The sequence below is a fragment of the Falco biarmicus genome, chromosome Z (genome assembly GCF_023638135.1).
Source record: "Falco biarmicus isolate bFalBia1 chromosome Z, bFalBia1.pri, whole genome shotgun sequence".
In the NCBI taxonomy this organism is placed as follows: Eukaryota; Metazoa; Chordata; class Aves; order Falconiformes; family Falconidae; genus Falco; species Falco biarmicus.
Window position 1 is genome coordinate 68945883 of NC_079311.1, and position 20074 is coordinate 68965956.

Here is a 20074-nt window from a genome sequence, read left to right on the forward strand (position 1 = left end):
TGACTAGATACCTCTCTAAGAGATGTACATTAATAAAAACCAGACATTAATTTTGATCCAACTTAAATTCATCCAGTAATCCTAATGAAATATAGGTTTCCATTTAGATGCAGGCATCTGCATATTTATGTTTGGGTGAAAGCCGTCTCTTTGTTTTGCATATAATAATTGATCGGTATGAAAACGTTGTTCCTTGTGACTGTAAATTGTCTCTGTGCAATAGAATCAGTGTCTGCTTCTGTGAGTAGTAGCAAGGCTGGTTTCCAGAAGCTGACTGAACATTTGTGTGTACCACTGCTGTCCGTGACAGTTACAGTTAGTTGGTCATTGTATTCATATTCTGTTGAATCCCATGAATCATCCCAGAACTGGGTCAAAAGCCTTTCAGAAAACGTTCAATTGAAAGCCTAATCAGTGCCGTTTAGCTGGTATACAGAAGTGGGAAACTCAGAAAAGTGAATCGGTCTCACTGTTTGGTCTGGGCTATAGAGTAATTTAACTAATCCCATTGTGGAATACTACACCAAAGTAACTCCTACTAATCTGGTCAGCAGACCTTGTCGCTCTGCAGTAGCCTCTGCAAGGTGATTTGTACCAGTATTTGTAGAAACACTTCAGTAAAGAGGTCTTGTGCTTATCCCATGGGCTTAAAACCATAGATGCTGAAGACAGGAGATTAAGAAGAAAGAAAAGATAAATGCTGAGGCTGAAGAAACAGAGCAACCTTGGTCTTGGTCTTCTCTATGCTTAGCAATGCCCCAGTTTATGAAAATGAGTTTGCAAGAGTCTGCGTGCAGAATCTGACCATAATACTCCTCTGAACCAGCAGAGGATCAGAGGAGATTGTGCATGAAAGTATTTTACATAACTGTCAGCCTGTTGCAGTGCAAATGACTACTTAGCTCATCCTGTGTCTCCACTACCCTTCTTAGTGGGAATGCAGAGAAAAAATAAGCTATTTGCAATAACCAGACACCACAAGAACTTATTACACTGCATACCAAAGCAGTTTTGCTCATCCAAACTGCAGCTGGGATGAGACAAGGTGTGCAAAAGTGGGGACAAATGCATCCAAGGCCTGACAGCTGCTGGGGATGTGGCCTGGGAGAGGAGAGGAGAGGAGGGGAGGGGAGGGGAGGGGAGGGGAGGGGAGGGGAGGGGAGGGGAGGGGAGAGGAGGGGAGAGGAGAGGAGAGGAGAGGAGAGGAGAGGAGAGGAGAGGAGAGGAGAGGAGAGGAGAGGAGAGGAGAGGAGAGGAGAGGAGAGGAGAGGAGAGAGAGGAGAGGGGAGGGGAGGGGAGGGGAGGGGAGGGGAGGGGAGGGGAGGGGAGGGGAGGAGAGAGGGAGAGGGAGAGGGAGAGGGAGAGGGAGAGGGGAGAAAGGACAAGTGCACAGGGAGAGGGAACCTGAGAAACGAAGTGCCCTAAGATACAAAGTGGTGTGATTGAGATCTGTTTTAACAAAATACAATTTAACATTGTGAATTCCCAGAAGTGGGTTTCAGACCCTGGAGAAGAAAGACTTATTTTAGCGCAGCTGAGAAGAGAGTAAACAAGCTGCACATCAGGTAACTGTGAATTGAAAGGTTTGGTTTGTCAAAGGAGAAAAAAAAATATTTAATATTCTCATCTGTCTGGAGAGACACTTTTTCCCTGAAATGTGTATCAGGATCTGAGTAAAGCTTCCTGACCAAAGCAGACACAAGAAATGTTGCACAGTGATAAACTAACAAGCTGGAATAATAAAGCTGTGTTCAAATCCTAAAACCAATGGTTAAACCCCCCTCTGTTTTTCCTAATGGAAACATGGAAAATCTGAGATGGAGACACTATTTCAGAAGCTGTAATTTATAACTTTAAGTGTGTAGCTCCCAGGTCTGACACAGTAAATCAGTATCAACACCATGCTTTCACAAGCAGGGGAAGGACACACAAGTGGGAGGGGTGTGCCACACCTAATCAGATCCTTTTTTAATTGTTTAATGTTTTATGAGTTGGAAGTTCCGAGTCCCAGCTCAGAGAGCCTAACTGTTGGATGTCAGGTATGTCCCTGATATGAGTTTCCCAGGGTCTCTGGCTCTGGTGAGATTTGGGAGGAGTCCCTGGAAAGGCAGGCTCACCTCCAGAATTCATGGAGGGTTTCACAAACATCCTGCCTTAGAGTTGGAAAATGTTTATCAAACTTAAAATATGTAAAATATTTGGTTATTGACAACATTTTATTAGTAGAAAACTTAGGACACTGTGGAGCTGTTGGGGTACTGGAGGTTAATGTGAAACCCAAGATTTAAGAAGAACAAAACCAGAGTCACCAGCAGTTGGGAGAGTCTTGAATGAAGACTGTTGGGAGAGTGAGAGCTTGGAAAACCAAAAGTTGTAGTAATAAAAAGAGGAAATATCTGAAGGTTTGAAGACTGAGATGCTGTTGGGCATTTAAATTCTCTTATCTGATTTTGTTCTTAATTAAAAAACAGGCTTACCTGTGGATCTGAGTGTTGTAAGTCTCACATTAAACTACATAAACCTTGCAATTGCTTGCAAATACTTTTCGAAAAGAATGTGCCTGGATGGATAGCCATTAATAGAATAGATTAGTCAGACTCACACGTCACCTCTGCTTCATGTTCTGTGTTGATTTTTGAAGGAGGTGCAGAGTGGTGAATTTAGAGAGCTCTCCATAGGTCTGGGCTTGATTACGGTTTCCCTCTTTCCTCATCTGTGCTCACTGGTTTCTCCTTTCTGAAGGGAAGGAATGAGTACAGAACAGTAACCACAGATGTCTTGTGGCTTGTTCATTGGTACTGCTGTGGGAAGAGCATCCTATCCCTTAACCTTCATGTATGCTCATAAACCTAATCTTGAATTTACTGTGCAGGAGCATTACTTAGCCCAGCAGTGTGTAGAATGCTAATTTTCATCCCAATAAGTTTTTTTTCAGACTGCTGATTGAAGAATGTTATCATCCTACATATTTATTCCAAATGCTAGTAGGAGTTTGAAAATAATTTCTGGTACTATCCTTTTCGCTAGGCCATGTACCCCCTACCCTAGCCCACACACCCCCTTCAACTTGGAATACATAAAATGTGTAAGGGAGTGCGTGAAAAATGCTGTCTAGTCAACATTCCCTCAGATCTGCAGTCAATATGCCAAAACCCAGCATCCCCTAATTATCAGATGATAAATATGTTCAGAAAAAAAGTGTGATTTGAGGTTAAATTCTTTCAAACCTTTCAGTAATGACCACAGAGGAAATGTTTTAATGATAGTGCCATAAATTATGTCTTGAACAGATGTGGACTAGGGAAGCATGGTTTCATAAAGATTCAGGACAATCCCTTTTCCTTTGCTTATTACTGGTATTTAAAGAAAGCAGTTAACCTTTTGTTGCCTTACCTTAGAATACCTGTCCTCACAAGATGTGCTTCTGTGACTTTTTATAAAAGGGACAGGAAGTGGGCAATGAAGAATACATGAAGCTAATTTTCACTATATTGTGCAGTTATGTGGTCATTTCTACATCAGTGAAATGATGTAAGCCACAGATACTAGTGGAGAATTTCAGGATTTTAATACTCTATACATGCTTTAATTGGATTCTCCAGAGCAGTATCTTGCTGGTTTTGAGGAAATACAGAAATACTCATTTTTCCTAAACACCTATGGAATTTTTTATGTCTTCCTTCACTTGTTCCCTCTGTTTTCTAAAACGTCTCCCAGTTCCCTATTATTAGGAATGGGATTGCTGCTACTTTCAGCAAAGCAGTAAATGTGTCTTTTCTGTTTACAAATAAAAGAGAGACTTTTCCCACTGAGACTGCACAGTTTTCATATAAGAGGAAACAAAGTTGCTTTTGATGGAAATTACAACCTTCTCCCCCTAGCTGCTTCTGTAGGGAGACTAAAATGTGAATGAAGACAGTCAGGAGAGAATGGATGGTCAGGGCTAGGTTAACACGTAGGACAAAACCATAGGGGAGAGCAGAAGAATATGGGGAGCATGATGGAGGCTGACAGAAAGAGGACTGTGTGGGTAGGAGTCAGGTTGTGAGTGGTGCAAAGAAATACAAGACAGAGGAACTGCAAGTGTAAGGGAATGTCACAGGCATGGGATTGATGGGAAAGGGAAGTAAATGCAAGGGGCAAAAGAACATCTGAAGAAGCCTTCAGAAGATGGAAAGGAGTGAGAAGGTACTTAAACCTATCCCTTTTGAACAGCACCAAGGAAAACCTGACTACATGTGTGTTTGCCGCTAAGGTGAACTGCAAGCTTGAGATGAACACACTTCAATTCAGCCTTCTTGGGATGGAGAATAAGAATCAGGAGGCAGGTGAAAAATGTAAGCAATTGTATTTTGAGGATGTTAAGGAGGCTAAGTTATTTATTTTTTTTCATCTTGTTCATGATTTTGAGTATCTGCAGTTTACGATACTGAAAATGTAAAGTCTTTGTTAAGTACACAGCAGTGGAGAATGAAAGCTCTGCAGCTCTATTGTCTGTCTCAGTGAATATTTCACTTTCTTTTCTTTAATATGTTGCTATACTGCCAGTAGTAAATGGTAGGGAGGAAATTGCCACGTTTCAATTGTACAAAATCTGGAGTACCAGGTGATTGTATTAGAAATTACTCAAAGGCTTCTTGTGATAGGAGGAGTTACTGAACAGATTGTGTATTAATTCTTTACTAGACACATAAAATTGGTAAAATGCAAAGATTTTGAAGGCTTTACAGCTGAAGCACAAGCATGTATTTTGCTTATAGAGAGGCATAGTTCATCATTTACTGAGGCTTTAGAGAGCAGAAATAACATGTCTAATGAGCCTAATACTAATCCAATTTATATTATACCAATATATATTCAGGTAAACTGGTATAACACCACTGCTATGAGAGAATTCTGATTTTTGCTGGGGTGAATGTCATCAGAATCACTCCATAATAATATTATATATGTTGATTCAATATGTCTCATGATTAATTACAACACAAACATGCAGGACTGTAATAAATTAAAGAGAAGTTTGATTTAGTAAAAGACTTCTTTTCCAACAAGTTCCTCCTTCTTACTCAGTTGGCTGCAGGTCTGGTTCTAAGGGCTCCTTTTTATCCTCATCACAATAAGCTCTGCAATTTCTCCTTCCATTCTGGAAAGGCTTTTTCCTCCCTGATGCCTTGTGATGCTCCAGTTCCTCACATACCCCTAATCCCAGCCCCAGTCTGCTGGCATTCACATGCGCTTCAGGACGGATTGCAAGCTCCTGCTTGGCGAATGAAGGAGAAAAGCAGCTTTTTGCCATTTTATAACTTGCCTCAGATAGTTACCCCTACAAACATAAAAGTTAAAGCTGTCCCAAAGCTACTGCAGAGCATGTTAATGAGTGGGAGTGGTTCCATGATCTCCTGTTCCCCTCCAGCTGCCAGCCCTGTGGAGTCAGAGGGCATCTAGTCCTGATCCAGCAAAGCACGTGCTGAACTGTGTTTGTGCTTAACTGGTGCGTTAGAGAGTGAGGTTGACGTGCCTACAAAGAGAAAAAGAAAGGAATAAATCCAGCACTACCCAACCAATATTACTAAACTTACTAAAATAAGGGTTTCTGGGAATATCCTCAGGAATATGCAGTTTCATGTGCACTGTGGTCTCATCCTACTCGTGCTATAGTCTCTGGCAAAATTCCTCTCCATCTAAAAGGGCATAGGATAAGACTTATCTCTGTGCTATCTTTTCCTTTCTCCATCTGTTTTCCCACCTGTGTTTACACAGGCTTTCCTTCACTCAGCAACCTAGACGTATGTTCCATGAAATTTAACCCCTTTTTTCTGTTTTGAACAGATACTGTGTTAAAGCTGAAGGAATCTGATACTGCTAGGGAAACCCAAACTGAGTGATTAGGAAGTGTAGGTATATTTTTATGGATTAGGTCTGGGGCCCCAGTGGACATTTCATTGTGTTTGCAGTTGGAGAGAATTTCCTGGTTCCAGTAGGTAAGTGTGTAATAATTCATGGTACTTAATCTGTGATGTGTCCACTGCAGTTCCCCCTATCTATAGTTTTTTTCTCTTTTTTTCCCCTGTTGAGAATCCCAACAGTATCATGCCCCTCAGTCATTTAATATACCAATTTGTAGACTAATTAAAACTCAAATTGCTTAAAAATAATTTTTCTATGAGCTTCAGGTATGTTGAACATAAAGAAGGGCATGTGATTTTTTAAGTCTTTTTATGATGCATATGTGAGAGTTGTAGTGTGTAAATATGAATATGAAAATGTAATGGTCTACATCTCGCTTTGTACTAAGAGACAACTACTTGGTTTATTTTACTTATTCAAAGGCAGATATCACTGTGCTGCATACCTTAATTCATCTGGCAAAATCATATATAAATCAGATTCTCATCCCCATCTTCCTAGAATATATCTTAGAGACATATTATGGCATCTTTTCTTTCTTTGGTTTATTTTTTATAACATATAGTTCATGGAATACTTTAGATTTTTAAATTATTTATTTCACTTAAATTATTTAATACTGTTTTAACAGTTATGCTTCCACACTTGAAATTCTAATAAATTGTGTCTTTTGCTTCAGCCTGTAGAAGGCCAATTAGACAGAACTTCTTTGACCTACCTATTATTTATGGAGCTTTTCCCCCTTTCAGAACACCGACTGTCAGTATATTTTAGACCAGTGCAGTGGAAAATAATACCATGGGAAATGTTGAGTCACTTTAGATTATATTTTGCCACTTTTTTTTTTTTTTCTGGGTACATTCTATGTACTGCCTTTTGATAAACTACTTTTAAAGATTTGCAGTGTAACACTAATTATAAATAGAGAAAATGCTGTTAAAGTGCCTGACTGCTCAGTGCTTTACAGCTGGACAATATGATACGACACACAGTTTTGCATTTTGCAAAAATACTGCAAATGGCTACTCCTTATTCAAGGTAGTGGTGAATTAAGTCTCTCAGATTCATACTCCAATTCACAAACTAATTACAAGTAGCCTCCCTGAAATGTGATTATTCACATTCTTAATGGCAAGTACACAATTAAATGCTTTAAGGGAGCAGATCTCTATACCAACTCATTTGTAAAATACTTTTTAGGTGAACAGTATTTTCAAAGAACATTTTTGTAAAAGTATTGTCTGCAAGAGGTCCTAAAAATGAAATGTCTTTTGACACAGACTAGTATGCCATTTTGAGGATACATTTCCCATTATACAGCATCATTTCTTGTTCTGCATTGTGTTGTTTGTTTGACAATATTTGATACAGAAAACACTATGCAATAAAGAGCTCTTGCTATTCAGACAATATTATTTTTAAAATTAGTCTAAGAGAATTTTTAAGAAGGTAAAATGCAAAATAACTTACTCTGTGATGCTAAAAGGTAGAAGTGGGTTTAGTTTCAGGAATTTTATTAATTAGCAAATGTAAATATACATTTAATAATATTAATAATTATAATGTTAATGATAATTCTCAATAACCAAATAAAATAGTCTTCAAACTAAATTAGAATTCTAATTCTGTGAATTCATGAACAGTATAAATTTTTAATTTAGGCTTTATACATGAAATAACTAGACATAGACACAAGAAAAACATCATGTCAGCAGAGCTTGGAAATCTGAGGTGGCCCACAAAGATAAACCAGAAGGTGATTTTGCCAGTACCTTCAATTTTACACAGTAGAATTTAAACTAAATATTTGAGTTTAGATTAAATATTTAATTTAAATATTTAATTCAGAACTGTCAGTTTCTGATCATTTGTTTAATAATTTAATGGAAAAGAAATGAAGTGCAATATTTTTACAGTACACTTAAATTTAAGTTGGATAGTTTAATTTGTAACTGTTATTGTTTGCCAAAGTCAAGATGACAAGACCTTAACACTGAATACATAAGGAACTAAGTGGCTTTTTTCAACAGGGAATGGGCATCCATCTGAACAAAAGAAGGCATAAATGAATTACACAAAATCATTTTTAGCCTTTAACACAACCAGTATGAAAGCTAAATCTGTACTTAGGCATATTATCTTAAAATTTTAATTTAATTGTTATTTATTTTAAGAAAATAAAATTTGTATCAGTCAAATTATGATATTTTACAAGATAATAAATAGATATCTTAGTCTCCCTGGTACAAAGAACACTTCATTAAAGTAGAATAAAAAAGTATGGATGCTCTGATATAAATAGCTTTGAACATAAAATAAGCACTTGCCTTTCTATTTTAATGATCCTAAGCATCTGTGTAGCAAACAGAACTTCCTCAGAAGAATTTGAGTTAACAATAGAAAATAGGCATAACGTAAGAAATTTTACTGGCTTATGTTTGCTGTAGTCATGAAAACTTGGCCACAGCTATTTTCAGTATCTTCAGATGGGGGGTGGGGGGGGAAAGACAGGTCAAGCTGGAACATAAAATATCTTTGGTCGGATAACATGCCACTTTTTAAAAAGGCCATTGTATCCTAACCATGTATATTTGGCTGTCTTTGTAAAAGTAATTATGACTAACAACCTTTCTGAAAAAAAATAAAAAATGCTGTCAACTTATATTAAGCACATAACATTGAAATATGCATAACAGTGTATCGGCAATAACTTTACAGAAAATATGAGTTAAACTGTGACAATGAGGACTTAAAAACATACATTTATGTATCTGTCAAAACTTACAATAGTCATTAAGGAATGGCTAAAATGGAGTAGCCATTGCATCCAAACATGCCTTGAAAATCAATATATGCCTGAAAATATTTTTTTCTATATCAGCATTTACTTGTATCATAGTAGATAATCTTTTAATGGCTCTGACAAGTTGTTTTAATGAATTTCACATGGAGATCATGAGGCCTGTTCTGAGTGTCTCGAAACATCCAAATCTGTAGCATGCTATCACACTGCTTTTCTCCAAGCTGCTGTGGAGTAGTATATCAAGCTTTATTCAAGGAAATGGACTGAGAAGAGTTGTTTCAAGCAGCAGGTTTCTCATGGGTAGGTGGCATAAAAAACAAATTTGGGGCAAAAGTAAAGGAAGGAGCATACTTTCACACTTCTTGACAAACCCAAAATAAATAGGAAACATTTTTTAAAATAAGTATTCCTCTATAAATCCTGTCAAAATTTGGGTCAGTGAAAGTTAGGCAATTATTTTCAAAATAATATTTTTTCACCCAGGAAATTTGTGTTATCTCCAATGAAATAAATGTACCTTTCTACTAATTAGAAATACTGCTAGGAAAAAAAATTAGTATAGAAGCTCTTTAATTAGACCACTTGTACCAAGCATCTGATGTTTATATACAAAGGTTAAGCAAATGAAAGCTTGGGAGGGAGAGCTTTAGGGAAGAGATTAATGGAAAGGAATATAGCAAAAGAACTAATCATCTTTCACCTGTGTTTTAGATCAGGAAAATGTTTATCAAATGCCTGTCATGGATACCTGTCTCCAGCTGCTTCTAACATCTATTTTGAAGGTGCCTTCTTGTCTTGGAGTGGCTTTGGAGACAAACCTTTTTCCAAATGTCAGGACTGTGTCCCAGGGATAACATTCTGGATGAAAAGGACTAGTAGAATACTGTTTGTGGAGGGTGCTAATATCCCTTATCACCTACTTCTTTTTCCTACTAAGCATTTTGTGCCTCAAGAAGACTAAAACCCCTGTTATTTCTATTGGCTATTACACCATAGCATCATGTTATCCTCAAACATAGAAGCAAATATTGTTTTCAGTCCCCTTTACATTCTCTTAATCTCTTCAGATATATGACATGATACTTAAGTGACATCTTCATGAGAGAGAAATTGTCTCAGCCGTTAATAGTGCTGGCAAGCAGGGACAGATGTTTGCAAACAATAACGGTGCTCCTAACTTGCAATGCGGGAACAATTCTACAAGTCCATAAGCATAATTTTGTGGCTATGAAGGCACGGACTCCAGCTGTGGTTCAACCAGAGACACCTTATTGTACAGAGAAGCTCATATCTATATCTCTGAGCCTGGACACAAATTCCAGCTGTACGTACGACCAGGCTCAGGGCAGAAACCATTCATGCAGTTACATAACTATATATCACTACAAGCATGCAAACACCTTTTGACTACTAGATAACCATGTTTATCTTTCTTACTTTCCTTTACAATACCCAGTTGTTCTCTTATCTCCTGTCAGATCAGACATTCTCCATCTTCCTCTCATACACCTCTCTTCAAACATTCTCTATCCTCTTCTCTCCTATCTCCCATCAATAATGGTCAGACATTCTCCATCCTCCTCTCATACATCTCTCTTCAGACATTCTTTACCCTCCTCTCCCACATAATTCCACAAGTCCATAAGTCTCTAGCTTACTGAGTGACATTTTTGCATTTTTAATTTCTATATTAATACAGCTGTAATTCAGCTTTTTCTAATCTTTTTTTCTGTTTAAAACATTGACAATTTCAACCTTGTTGGTTAGGGCACATTTTCTTTTTCTTTTATTTGTTCTGTTAAATTAAACAAAATAAAATAAATTAAACCATGAATATGCTGAACGCTCCTGTGTCAGGATCTTCAGAGCCAGCACTTTCAAATGACTACAAACAGGCAATAAAAATGTGAAAAAACCTAACTTGTTTTTTTGATGTTTTGTTTTGTTTTTGGTTTTGTTTTGTTTTTTTTTTTTAACCAAGATGACTATGTAAAGGCAACAGCTATCACAGATAGATAAATTTAAGTTAGGTTTAGGTAAATAGTTTAAAAAGTGACAGGAGACTGAAACTGAGGCATTAAGGAAATTGTTTTGGACACTTAATTGTTATTTGTCATTTTCAGTCCCTCTTCAAAATAGTAACTACTCAACAGTGTATCCAGGCCTCCTTGATGAACCCTCTCTCCAATTGCTAAGCTCAGATATCTGAAAGCAACTTTACAGACAATTTTTGGCATTTTTTAAAGTGAAGAGATCACACAGTGTCTGCTACTGCTCACTCTGACAAACTAAAACTATCCTGTCTGCAATTCCATGTTTAGTGTAGATAGTGGTAAAAGGTGTAGATTTTGCACAGCTTTCTTTTGGAAACTCCAGATTATGAACCTGGCTGTAAAAGGCAGTAATGGTCTTAATTTTCCTTCCTCTTGAAGTTCTCTACTTTGCTGCAGGAATGTTCCTGTTGAACAGTGACTATATTTTAAGGTTTCTTAAATATAGGACTGAATTTAGAACTAAATGTTACCTGAGCCTTTTCATTTCCATCCACGCTGTAGATCTGGATTCATGGCATATTACTTCCTTTCATTTTTTCCTCCACAGACATGACTAAAGTGAATGTAAGTACTGTTTTGCAAAATAATTGCAAAATAAAATCTCCATGGCTATGTGACAATGTGACAAAGCATTTAATTTTTTTTTTATTCTTTTTTTAGAAAATAGATTACTGAAACTCATTTAATTTGTGTAAGCTACATTCTGACTAATCATAAGACTTGGTGCTAATCATTTTAATATCTATAACAAAAAAGGAGCATATCCTTGAGTTTTCCATTTTGTGCACTAGTGATAACATAGAAGATAATAAGAATACATTAAAAAGTTACAAAAAATAGATAGAGGTATTTGATGCTTTCCAGATTTTAATAAAGAAAAAGGATACAGAAATGCAGAAGTATGTGTTAAAGCAATCACATTTTTATCATGTGAAACAGCTTCTCCCTGTTTTCCTATCAGAGATGGTTAAATTAACATGGAGCTGGGAAATTGCTCCATTTCTGAAAGAATGGGATGTCTAGAAGCTTGCTGGCTCTTTTTTTTTTCTTTTTTTTTTTTTCTCATTGCTTGAAGTTTATATAGTCCTTTCCTTAAGAAAAAAACATCTCTCATATTACCTGTGTCTGTAAAACTGGGAGCAGAGTGCCCCAAACTGAAGGTCCCTTCCTGTGACTGACACACCAAGGAAGTGCCCATTAGCTAGTTTCTGGTCAGTGGAGAAGTAGCTTGAAGGAAATCAAGAACTATTGATCTTTGCACTATGCCAAAGAGTTTCTGTTTATGAAGAGTTGCATTAGAAAAGAAGAATAACTTCAACCTGGTCGTTCTGGGAAACTTGTTTTGAGGACTTACGAGACGGGTTGATGGAAAGAGCTTTTGTACATCCAAGTTCTGTCTATAACAGTTTAGTAAGTCATTTTTCTCTGTAAAATAAACAATCTTCTAATCAACTGTCCCATTCTCATAAAACATTCCCAAATACATTCTCAAATACATCAGACTGACTCACCCAAGCCTTCAAATTGCTTTGATTTTTCAATTTGTTTTCTGCTGCTGAAAGTAACCAGATGGTCTACTAAGCTGCTTGCCCATTTGCACAGCAATGTATATGCCTGCTATGAGATTAAACAAGTTTCCTGCTGAGGAACTGAAGCAATAGTCAGCTATCCTCAGCTGGAAGGACACTTCGTTAGATCCTATAATGTTAAATCTCACAGATGATGAGAAACATGTTACAGCTTTGGAAGGGGACAGAGCAGTACTGCTGTAGTTCAGAAATGCATAAACCTTGATAATTATTTTTTACTTGATTTTAATACGGAGAGCACTATATGGTTATAATACTAGTTAACTCACTTATTCATTACTACAAAAAAATAATTTTCAGTTGGAAACAAAACTGTGGCCTTACAAAAGGCCTACTAATCCTAGTTCTTCAAAGGTCATCCTGTGGGTTGTGTCATTCACCTTAACTCATTCAGGTTTTCCTCAAATCAGCCTTCCTTAGTGGTGTCTTTCAGGTATGTAGAATCTCCTAATGAAATAATAAAATATGATCTACATGTCCCTTGTTTTACAAGACACAGATACAGGCAAGTTTCATTCCAAATTCATGGTGTTCCAAAAACTGAACCTGATGCTCTTGCTGAATACTGCCATAGAATCAGAATATTTTAGGTTGGAAAAGACCTTTGAGATCATTGAGTCCAACTGTTAACCTAACACTGCCAAGTCTACTGCTAAACCATGTCCCATGTATGTGTGCAACTGACATTTTGTTGATCAGTTTAAAACACCATAACTTTCAGAACAAGCGTAGCTTTAAATGTTTATTATTGTGCTTTTTTAGTCAATGTCTTGACAGCAAAAAGCATTGTATTTGAGCCCTTTCCTGTGTTCTTTTGAGAGCTGCATGGTTCTGTGGGAAAGATCTGATGGTAACAGAACACATATTGTGATTTTTACAGACAAATTAACTACATTTTTCTTAAATATGGACTGTAAGAACAAATCAATATTTTTAGCATTTTTTAGTGCTTTCAAAGAGTCATTTGTCATTAGTGCGGTGATTGACATTTGTTTCAGAATGTTCTAAGGAACATTTGTCCAAAAAGTTTAAAAAATTAAAATAAAACTTGCCTTAAGAGTTGAATTACAGGTTTGTTGTGGGCTAACACATAATTATTAATTGGAATTGAAGACATTCTTTTGTTTGGAAAGGAAAAATAGAAGCATTTTATACTCTGAAAGTGTTAGCATGAAGGCAATGCACCATGCCAACTGCAGATGGGAATATTAGTGAGTAATATGCTGCTGCTGCTTTCTTTTGATGCTAACACAGAACTTTGTTTGCCTAAGCTGTTTGAAAATAGTCTCTGCCCTTTGTGTTTTACTGCAGAGTCCTGTGCTATTGTTTGTATTTCAGTCTGTTTAAATCAACTGAATGTCAAGGAAAGCACAATTGTTGAGGGCACCTGGTATACTTGATGCCAGTAAGACTAATTTTAAATATATCCTAGATATTTTGTTACTTTGCTCTCTTCATAAAATCTGTTGTTTATTTGGAAAAAAAAAAAAAAACCAAACAAAAAAAACCCCAAAAACCACCACCACCAAAAAAAGAGATTTGTTTAAAAGAATATAAGTTTTTTATGGGAACATATTTTGTCATACTGTGTTTTTCCTCTCTGGTCCAAGTACATGAGATTTCATATATTATGTCTTAACTGTGCTTGGGAGTTTGTTCCAAACAAATAGCTATTAGGTGAAATGAACTTAAATGCAGAACACATACAATTAACGAGTGCATTAGCCTTGTGGCCAGAGTGCAAATGATGCTATTGATACATATAACAAAGCAATATAGATGATTTATCAGTGACTATAATACAACTCTAACCACTCAAGAAACATTCCTGAAAATGCATTACATGACAGGCTCCATGGTGGATCAGTTTCTAGGCATTAAGACATTTGTCATATCTTTTCTGGCCCATCCTGTATTATCTTATATAACTTGAGGACTGTTATGGTTATTGACAGCTATCCAAACAGATGTTCTTCAGCCAGAAGTTGTGGACTGACAGAGTTTTCAGAATCAAATGTATAATGTTCAGTGATCTTTCAATTCCCTTTACTTGACAAGAATAGTAGAAGATGAAAGAAGGGTAAAAATCATTATATTTATGGCAGCAATGTCTGTGAATTCCGTATTCCCATTTTCTGTGATAAAATCTAACATCTCTTATGGTTTCTTCCCATCATTCTTGTTGAAGTGATCTCAGATACATTGGTCTAGGTTAATAATGATGAAAACAGTACTTTCTCTGGTTTTTTTACACTCTTCAGAATGTTTGGGATCCATAATCAATGTTTGTTTTGTTTTGAGCATGTGATATTTTTTTTTAAATTCAAGTACTTTTATTTGTTGACTGTAGCTGAAGACACCTCCTTATATCTGTAGTATTGTTTGCAGCAATTTTAAGTGAAGAAAGATGAAAATCAAGAGGTATCCATTAGTCACACAGTTTGCCCAGCTGGTTAAGTTATCTCTAAATTCAACTGTGTGTTGTAAAACTTTACTCTATGTGAGACCTAAATAATATCTTAGGAAATGGAGCAGGCATTCACTGCATTTAACTGCTCCCTTTGGGCAAAATGTCCTTCTCACTCTTGTAACTAAAATGCAGTGGGTTCAATCAAAGCAGAAGGGGTCAGGGTGAGCTGAGGAGTAGAAGAGGAAAGGACTGACTTCTTTTTGACCTGGCTGGCTCTTTACAGTAAACTGTCATTATGTCATGGGCATCAGGTTTTGTGAGGTACATTAAGTCAAGACTTTTACAATACCCAGTAGTTTCTATAAATTCTTCCCAAAGCTGTTGAGGTTTAAGTACATTTTGTGCTAGTACTGGTACCACATTAATTTACTTTGATTTATCCACTGTTATTTAAGCATCTTGCTCCTAAGACTTCAGGGTTAGGTGCCTTGTAGAAATTCTTCAACAAGAAGTATGAGGAAAAAAACCCATCAAGCTTCTTTACAGTCTAGATTAATAGAAAATATTTTTTCTTAAAGACATACAAAAAAACAAACAAACAAAAAAAACCTCCAAAAAACCAAAAAAAACCCAAAACCCCCTATGCTAGAATTTGATAGATCTGAATGAAGTAAAACCTGCAGAATTCTTTATTATTGTTAATGAAGCATATTTGGTTTTCCACACTTGAGAATGATAGTTTGATTGGGATTGAGACTGACCATTTGTGATAGACACACAAGTGGGGTAGGGGACAGTTTCCTAGCTAATATTTAAATATGAACAAATATGAACTCACTGATCTTGACTACTAGAACTAGGCAGGGAAACTCTCACCCTGCCTGAGCACAAGCATTGTTGGTATTTCTAAGTGTGTTCTTATTCCCCCAGCCTGAAAATGGGATCAACTGCTGAGACACATCTTTTTGTGACTGACTTTTTAATTTTTGCATTTTAATGAAAATAGATAAATATTGTACCCCATATGTTTTGTTGCTACAAGCTTTAGACATTGACTTTGGCTTTTATCCAGTAATGCTCTTCTTGTGGGTCTGGGAATCAACAGTTGCAAGTTTGGGGCTGTTTCTTGGAACTCTGCATATGGATTTGGTCTCCTCTGACAAAGTGATGAATTCCTGTTGGAGGCACTTGCAGACAAAGGCTACTAGACTAATCAAATTGAGTAAGCAGTGGTTAAAAGGGTTCTAGTTTTTAACGCAATGAGGAAAAAATAACTAGTATTTTTTCTACTAGTATCGTAAGTTTACTCTCCCAAAATACTTAGGACATAAAACCCAGGGAAACTGAAGGCATTTTCATGCTGGAAGCATTTTTTTCTTAGAACAGATTTATATTCAAATATCATAGTATCACGTATTAAATTAGTTTAGTAAATCTGTTGAATGCTTAAAGGAATCAGTCCTCTATGTCACCTGGATAATTTTAAAAAATCAGTAGAATCAGTTGGGTTAATTGAGTCAGCAAGCTGTGTTTGACAGCTTGATCATTTCTTATAACTTGAAGATATAATTTTTTTTATAAGGCTTGATAAAATCAGAGTTCAGACCGAACAGAGAAAACCTAGAATCAAGGCTCTTAAAAGACATTAGCTATTTTTTCAAAGTAGCAGAAATAAAATTAAACACACTCAGAATTGTCCCTACAAACTTGTGTGAACAGCCATAGAAAGATTGCTGCTGAGTACTAAATTATTCCTTGTTAGCACTGAGTCACTTCCTAGCTTTTAAGTCTCACATAGTTCACTAACCTTTTTTTCCTGTGTGTGCTGAATTTTTCTCTCTCCAGAGATTTGTCTTTTGACCAAGGGCCGTCGAACTGCCAGTGTACGAGCAGATACATACTGTCGCCTGTATTCCCTCTCAGTGGACAACTTCAATGAGGTTCTGGAAGAGTACCCCATGATGAGAAGGGCCTTTGAAACGGTGGCAATTGATAGACTTGACAGGATAGGTATTATTTTTTTTCCCATATTGGGAATTCTTAAAACCTTTCTACCTTTTCCTTGAGTTTCAGGATAAAATGCCCAGATTAAACCCTTATTAAAATTGTTTGTGTTACAGTACAGTGTTCTGTTGATCTGTGAATACGATGTGTCCAGACAAGGAATTCTGCAACCTCACTTTTAAATAATAAAAAACATTGAGTTTTAGAAAGCTCTCATACTCCTTTGAGGATTATTTTGTATGCTTTCATTATCATTAGTATTATTTATTAATACTATGGATTTCTTTTGCTGCCATCAGCACTTCATAGGGTTTATGCTCTTACATGAGCAGTAGATGACATTTTCTTACACAAATTGTTTACAGATGACATCTATAATGCTGGGAAGACCTGAAGCCTCTCAGCACTCACAAAACCTGTATTTGTTGAAGTGAATTAATCCTTTGCAGCAGGGCTCTCATTTTCCTCACAACATGGGAACTGCTAGTATTGATGGCTGCACAGTGGTATTACTCAGATCTGCTTGCAGCCAGAAAAGCAGGCCAGTGATATCAAAGTGAAAAACAGAAGGATATGGCAGACTATCAAAACAGGGTGTGCAAAGTCTTCTGTTGTGCATCCAGACATTCTGAACTTTGCTGATAGGGCATACTAAATAAAATATATGGTCTTTGGTGAGGAGAATTGCACTGTAATCATCATTATTGACACAAATTTTAAAATGCAGCTATGCATAAAAAATAATTTATCCTGTTTGGTGGTGTTTCCTCAACTTCATAAGAAAACTCTGGTATGAGGATTTCCCCACATCACTCTTTCTCGATACAGTTATGTCTGCAGTTTCCTCAAAGTGAATACAGGAAAAATTGCAGGGCAGTGTCGTTGTGCTGTCTATTCTAAGCTGAAGATATGATTTGAAGAAAGCATGTTTTCTTTAATACAGCAAAAATAAAGAACTGAAATACAGGTATATAAGTTTCTAATATTTTACAGACCTGTTTTAGTATTTTGCAGGTTGTAAGCACTGAGTGCATTGATTTATCACATCAACATTTTTCAAACTTACAATTTGTTTCTCAAGACTCCCTGGAAATGTAGTCTGACTCTAAGTAATATATGCTTAAATAATATTAGTGTTAAAGTCCAGTCTGCTCTTGGAGTAGCTATCCTGTCTGAAGTGCTGTGTTTTATCAAAAAAAGCAGCAACTGAGTGCAGTATGTTCCTGTGCATCTGATGACACAAACTAGTGTCTACATCTTGCAGACACTAAGAGCCATCAAGCAGACACCAGGACGCTGTGTACAGCAGTCTTTATTATGCAAGCAGGTGTCACATTACCCATGAGTTCATGTTGGCTCACAAACGTTTAAAATGATGATTTCTTGCAAGCTAGTTGTCACTAGTTACTAGTATCTAATAATTAGTTCCCAGGGATATGCTAAATGCTAGGTGTATGTATAACTTATGTCACAGTTTAGTGGAAAATAGGATAGTTTTGCAAGGAGAAAGACAGTATGCATGCAGAGACTGATGGCTTTTTCTACCCTGTTCTTCCGTGTATTACCATGGTTACATTTTCAAAATAATTGTAGTAATAGCAATACATTACACGTGAAGAGGCACGGAACAGCCAGGTGTCTTTTTTTTTTTTTTTTTTTCTCTTTTTTTTTTTTTTTGCCATTGGTGTTATGAAAGCCCACTGTGCTGGTGCAGTGGGAGGGGCAGCCTGGGTGTGCGTGGAGGTCAGCCATCGAAGCTGCCTGCCAGCATGAGTCACTGTGGCGGTGCCTGGCCTGGCACAGCCTACTGCAGTGGGCTTGCCACCAAGACGTAGCCCTCACTCAGCCTGGTGTTTGCTGAGGTTTTTACGATCTATAGTCCATGGTGATGGGTGTTCAAATGCAAAGTCAGAGTGGGTGTCCGCCCCTGCATGTCAGACTCGCTAACTCTTCTGCCTCTCTGTGAAGGGAAGAAGAACTCGATCCTCCTGCAGAAGTTCCAGAAGGACCTCAACACGGGGGTTTTCAACAACCAGGAGAATGAGATTTTGAAGCAGATTGTGAAGCACGACAGGGAGATGGTGCAGACCATCGCCCCAGTAAGCTTGCAGCAGATGCCCGCCCTGAACTCCAGCACCTCTGCCTCATCGTCATCACGCATCAGGACACAGTCCCCTCCTGTGTACACCACCAGCAGCCTGTCCCACGGAAACCTGCACTCCCCCTCGCCCAGCACGCAGACGCCCCAGCAGGCTGTCATCCTCTCGCCCTGCTCCTACACCACCGCCATCTGCAGCCCGCCTGTACAGAGCCCTCTGGCTGGCCGAACTTTCCAGTACGCCTCACCGACTGCCTCACAGCTCTCCCTCATGCAGCAGCAGCCGCAGGCACCCCAGCAGCCCCCCGGGGCTGCGCAGAAGAACGAGGTCCACAAGAGCACCCAGGCCCTCCACAACACCAACCTGACCCGAGAGGTGCGGCCCCTCTCTGCCTCACAGCCTTCCCTGCCCCACGAGATCTCCACACTGATCGCCAGGCCTCACCCCACTGTGGGGGAGTCCCTCGCCTCCCTCCCACAGCCCACCCCTGCCCCAGGCGTGCCGCCGGCTAGCCGGGCCACTGTCCCCCAGAGGGTCTCGCTCTTCCGACAAATGTCCTCGGGAGCCATCCCCCCAAACCGGGGTGCTGCGCCACCCCCAGCCCCCCTGCAAAGGGATTCTTCCACAGTCTTAAGCACAGAGCCTGAGGGAGACAAACCGCGGTTCGCGTCAAACTTATGATCCCTGGTAACTGTGAGCAACAGACTTGTAACGAACCGAGCACCGCCCCCAGAACTGTTTTAGCCTGTTTCCTAATGTACCCCAGCAGTCTACTATTAGAAAACACTCTAGACAGCTTTGCCCTACATAAAGAATGTAAAATTTATATATATATATATATATATATATATATATATATAAAGGAATTAAAAAACTTGTTTGAATTCATGTCTTCCTTTCTCACAACCATTAAAGTCTAAATTCAGCTGTAATATTACTTATTTTTAACGTGTTGACTTAAAAATCAGTCTAACAGTTTTATCTGTTTATAAGGTTTGCTATTTTGATGGGGAAATTGTCAACACAATAACAAACTTCAAACAAGTACATTAAAAAAAACCAAACAGTCTAACACATAGCACTGATCTAGTGATATTCTGAAACTTTTTTCTATTTCATTTACTGCATACACGTTAAATTCTCGTGAAGAAATCAGTTGTTATTTCCCATTGCATTTCATATGTTCGCACTTTGCGTTGGGAATTAGA

At 37.8% G+C, this 20074-nt stretch overlaps 1 protein-coding gene across 1 annotated transcript in view; it reads left to right on the plus strand.

Annotated features, from left to right (window-relative positions):
• HCN1 (hyperpolarization activated cyclic nucleotide gated potassium channel 1) overlaps window positions 1-19674 on the plus strand; it is a 195141-nt gene extending 175467 nt beyond the window's left edge. Inside the window, exons 7-8 of the mRNA XM_056325802.1 lie at window positions 16609-16773; window positions 18736-19674. Coding sequence (XP_056181777.1) covers window positions 16609-16773; window positions 18736-19547 — 977 coding nt within the window. The 3' untranslated portion in view covers window positions 19548-19674. The remainder of the gene's footprint in view (window positions 1-16608; window positions 16774-18735) is intronic.
• Window positions 19675-20074: the final 400 nt, after the last annotated feature.